The following is a 4,929-nucleotide window of genomic DNA, read 5'->3' on the forward strand; positions in this document are numbered from 1 at the left end:
AACTTTTTTATAATTTTCGTGGATGCGTTTGAGCTGAAATAGATATATATATATATATATATATATTTGTTATCGGGTAATATCAATTATATGTAGAACAAGAAGTGATAATAACTGTATTAAATGGAAGATATAATATAAACAATAATAATAATGGTGATGAATTGATATAATATGCTCATCTAGGGGGAAAACAAAACAGCAATAATTTCAGGTGGGTCCCCCTCAATTATCCTTCCATGCTGTCGTGGTCAGGATTTAGCGCAAATTTGGAGGAAATCCATTCACACATATTAATTTTTATTTATATATAGGAAGAGTTTGCTGATTTTTCAAAAAAAAAAAAACAAAAAACAAAATAGTTTAGAAATACCTTTGATGGTGTCTCTGTAGTTACTTGTAGATCATCAAAATCCATCTTCCATCTTCTCTAATCTCTCCGAAACTGGAAATTCAATCATTTTCGGCCGCCTCTCAGGCTCGAGCAGCCGGAAAATCCATTCACCGTTGAAATCAGGCCTTCTCTTCTCTCTCTCTCTCTCTCTCTCTCTCTCTCTCTCGATTGAAATAAAACAATAGTAATAAAGGTTGCTCCGGATCGAAACGAAACCAGAAGGATGAGAAGCACAAATAGTAACAGCGTGGAGACCATAAACGCTGCAGCCACTGCCATCGTCTCCGCAGAGACCCGTGTCCAGCCTACCACTGTTACTGTAAGAGTGTGTGCGCGCGCGCATGTTTTGGCTTTTTATATGATTGTTTTCTCCATTAATTCTGGTCTGTGTTTGGGAGCTGAGAAAATGGAAAAAAAAAGGAGCGGGCGCTACATGGGATGCTATTCTGGTTTTCGGCGAGAACCTGTTCTCTGTTAAATGATTGGTTTTGCCAAAATCGTTCAATTGTTTATTTTTTCGTTTGTTCGGTCATTTTTTTTACTCTGTTTAGCTGCTGCAAAAATGCGGAAAGAGAAAGAAAATTGCCTTCTTTTTTTTTTTTCCTTCTAATGCCGGTTGGGGGGATTCATTTCGCTTACTTCCATTTCATGTTTCTTAAGCTCTCTTTGGTGGGCGAGGAAAGAAACTGAATGGTACGTTCGATTTCTTTTGTAGATTTTAAATCTCGCAAATCTCATTTGGTTTTAGTTTTCTCCTCCTCCTCCTCCTCCTCCTCCTCCTCCTCTCTCTCTCTCTCTCGGCAAGCTGGATTTGGGGTATAGGAAGTCGATCCCGAAAATTTCATGAGAGAGGCGCAGTGCGCTATTGGCTAGATATCTCAATTATCATATGGTGCTCGGAGAAATACGATTTAGGCATATTTTCTGCTTTTTCTCGTTTCTTTTTTGGCGGCTAATCATTAGAATATTAGTCAATTTATTTTTGTGCTGCGTTTGGCTGCTGAGAAACCGAGGAAAGGGCGAAAACGGAAGAATATATAAAAGCTATAATATTTATAAAATAATCCTAGTAAACATATTTGGCTCAATTTAGTTGGTTTCTTTCTTTTCTCATCAACTATATTTTCATCTTGTGTAACTTGTTAGCGTCCCTCCTGTCTTGTAGAAATTGGCTGGGTCTATCCTTGACACCACCTGTTCTGTTCATTCTGTGGATTAGACTACACATTCCTTTAATCTCTACTTTTTTCAGTTGCCATAATCATGAAAACAATAATGCTGTGTAATGGAGGTAATATCGCTATCCTTTTAAGACGCATAGCTCAGACGGCTTTAGAAAAGTAAGACTGCTTTAGAAAAGTAATACTAGCGTTCAAGGATCCTTTAAAAGGACTTAAAACAGAAACCTGAGAAGTGCTTTTTCTTCTCTCTCCGGCTTCTCTATTGTTTCCCTATACACACCCCCCACACCCCCCCCCCCCCCCCCCCCCCCCCCCCCCCCCCCCCCCCCCCCCCCCCCCCGCGTCTGTATTTTTTTTTTTTTTTTTTTTTTTAAGGAAAAGTGACTTTGACAGCGTTTAGAATTAGCCAAATTCACAGAGAAAAAAGAAGAAGAAAAGAAGAAGAAGCTGAATTCACACATTATATTCTAAAATTAGAAGAGATGATCAAAATATATAAATTTTAGACTGAAATTTATTTTCTTTCTCAATTTTAATGTTGTCTGTAGTTAACTTTGCACAAAATCAGGTTGCATCTGTAGTTTTGAAGGAGCATTCTGACTCGTATTTGGCAAATGGCAGGACCTTGGAAGCTGGCAATTGGCATAGATCTTGTCTAACATTTCTATATGTTAAGTGGCATTAATCACCTATAAAAAAAGTGGCATTAATTGTTCTTTCAAGTTACTGTGATAAATTTCTTGCTTGCTTACATATGTATTGGATGGTGATTTTGGCTTGATTAAGTGGCCAAGTGCTGAAATTGATTTACAGTTAGTATAGGATGTCCAACTCTGGTGATGATGAGGGCTGTACCTGTGCTTTTATTGTAGTGAGTGTTGCTGCTGATGCATCAACTACCTGTGTTGTTTTAATCCATAACCGTACCAAAGTGTGTAACAGGTTGTGTGTGTATGTGTGTCTGTGATTAAGTTCAGTAATTCTTGCTGGATTTCCCCTCTTTTGCTCTCTGACTATTGCGTACTAAATGTTTGTGGATCTTACAAGCTAGATAAGAAACCAAATCACGATTCCCTTCAAACTCCAAGACATTCACAATTATTATTATTATTATTATTATTATTATTATTATTATTATTATTATCATCACTATTATTATTAGTAATATTATTTTTCATTTGAATACAGAAAAGAAGATGGGGAAGCTGCTGGAACTTGAACTGTTGCTTTGGCTCTCATAAAAACAGCAAGCGGATTAGCCATGCTGTCCTTGTTCCAGAGCCAGTGGTACCAGGGGTTGCAGCCCCTGCTAATGAAAACCCCGCACCCTCAACTGCCGTTGTACTACCCTTCATTGCCCCACCCTCTTCTCCTGCATCCTTCCTACAATCTGATCCTCCATCTGCTACTCAATCACCAGCTGGATTACTGCCCCTCACTTCTCTTTCTGTCAATACTTATTCACCAGGTGGACCTGCATCCTCTTTTGCCATAGGTCCATATGCATATGAGACACAGTCAGTCTCACCCCCTGTATTTTCTACCTTTACCACTGAACCATCCACTGCTCCTTTCACTCCCCCTCCTGAATCCATGCACTTGACAACACCTTCATCCCCTGAAGTGCCATTTGCTCAACTGCTTACTTCATCGCTTGACCGCACTCGTAGAAACAGTGGAACCAATCTGAAGTTTGCATTATCCCATTATGAATTCCAGCCTTATCAACAGTACCCAGGAAGTCCAGGTGGCCACCTCATATCACCTGGATCAGTGATCTCAAATTCTGGAACCTCAACTCCTTTTCCTGATAGACGCACTATACTGGAGTTCCGCATGGGGGAGGCTCCCAAAATCTTGGGTTTTGAATATTTTTCAACTCGCAAATGGGGTTCAAGGCTTGGTTCTGGATCCTTGACCCCAGACGGCGTGGGGCTTGGTTCAATGCTAGGTTCAGGATCCTTGACTCCGAATGGTATGGGGTTGGGTTCAAGGTTAAATTCTGGATCTTTGACCCCAGAGGGTGCCGGGCAGGGCTCAAGGTTGGGTTCTGGGTCTTTGACGCCCGATGCTATGGGCCTTGCTTCTCGAGAGAATTGCCTTTTGGAGAACCAAATATCTGAAATGGCGTCCCTCATCAATTCAGGGAATGGATGTCAAAATAATGGAACTGTAATGAATCACAGAGTATCATTTGAGTTGACTGGAGAAGATGTTGCACGCTGTCTTGCTAATAAACCAGTGGCATTTATTAGAAACATATCAGAAGCTTCACGGGATATAGTTGCAGAAGCCCCAACTGATAGAGAAGGGATAATAACGGACACCAAAAATTGCTCTGAGTTGTCTATTGGAGAAACATCCAATGAAATGCCTGAAAAAAGTTCTGAGGAAGGGGAGGAGCAGAGCTACAGGAAGCATCGTTCTATTTCTCTTGGCTCGACCAAAGAGTTTAATTTTGACAACTCAGAAAGGGAAGTGTCTGATAAGCCCGCTATTGGCTCTGAGTGGTGGGCAAACGAAAAGGTAATGGAGAAGGAAGCCAGGCCTGGCAACAACTTGGCTTTCTTCCCAATGCTGCAACCAGGGGTCAGCTGACATTCAACCTTGGCAACATGGTTTAAACTCCACAACTTCTGAGGTAGACTTTGGTTGCTAAAATCTGTACTTTTCACCCGATGTATATCCGATGGTATTAGTATGTGGAAGACGAGTCTGGCAAGCTAGGGAGAAAAGGATTGACATAGGGTTTCAAGGCAGAGGTGAGATTACTGTTTTCAAATCCCTTATAATGACTCTAAAGTCTAAAGACAAGGGAGAAACTGAAACAGTTTGTTGGGATCATTGCTGTGGGTACACTAATAGATTATTCTTTTCGGTACTTCATTGCTGATGTATACTAGAAATATCATTCACGTATAGATATTATGTTGTGGGTTACTATTTCTAGTCGTATGTAATAATAAGAGAGGTCAGTTTTCCAGATTGAGGACCTGCTGTGAGTACGCACTGTTTGGATAGTAAAAGTATTTCATCTCACTATTATAATTTTTTCAAATTTTTATATAAAATATAATAAATAATTCAATTTTTTTTAAATTATAAAATAATAATATTAAAAAATAATATTTTATTTAATATTCAATTTTCATCACAATTCACTGACCAACGACACTTCAGTTGATGATCTATTGGATGGGTGGGGCTGCAATGCTTTTCTTCGATTCACTCCGACTCTTTTCTCGATTAATTTAGCTTTTATCATGTCTTGGACAGAAAAAGAAAGCGAAGAAAACAAAAAATAAAAATAAAAAATGAAATATTTTCAAACGTTTTTCGTATTAGCGACGTGAC

The 4,929-nt window shown here is 39.4% G+C and overlaps 1 protein-coding gene across 2 annotated transcripts; it reads left to right on the plus strand.

Annotated features, from left to right (window-relative positions):
- Positions 1-340: 340 nt before the first annotated feature.
- LOC121254874 lies at positions 341-4,541 on the plus strand. Of its 2 annotated transcripts, none has more exons than XM_041155063.1 (2): positions 341-1,087; positions 2,764-4,541. In XM_041155063.1, the coding sequence occupies exons 1-2, from the start codon at positions 1,085-1,087 to the stop codon at positions 4,171-4,173; spliced, it is 1,413 nt and encodes a 470-aa protein (XP_041010997.1). In that variant the 5' UTR covers positions 341-1,084; the 3' UTR covers positions 4,174-4,541. The 2 variants fall into 2 exon arrangements, with proteins under 2 accessions (XP_041010997.1, XP_041010996.1); XM_041155062.1 differs by having other exon boundaries at positions 341-713.
- The last annotated feature ends 388 nt before the right edge of the window (positions 4,542-4,929 follow it).

The sequence above is a fragment of the Juglans microcarpa x Juglans regia genome, chromosome 3D (genome assembly GCF_004785595.1).
Source record: "Juglans microcarpa x Juglans regia isolate MS1-56 chromosome 3D, Jm3101_v1.0, whole genome shotgun sequence".
In the NCBI taxonomy this organism is placed as follows: Eukaryota; Viridiplantae; Streptophyta; class Magnoliopsida; order Fagales; family Juglandaceae; genus Juglans; species Juglans microcarpa x Juglans regia.

Bases quoted from the DNA above. Each gene is read 5' to 3' on its own strand.
- LOC121254874 (XM_041155062.1), top strand. From the start codon at position 618: ATGAGAAGCACAAATAGTAACAGCGTGGAGACCATAAACGCTGCAGCC. The intron at 714-2,763 runs GTAAGAGTGTGT...ATTTGAATACAG, and splicing joins TCCAGCCTACCACTGTTACT to AAAAGAAGATGGGGAAGCTG.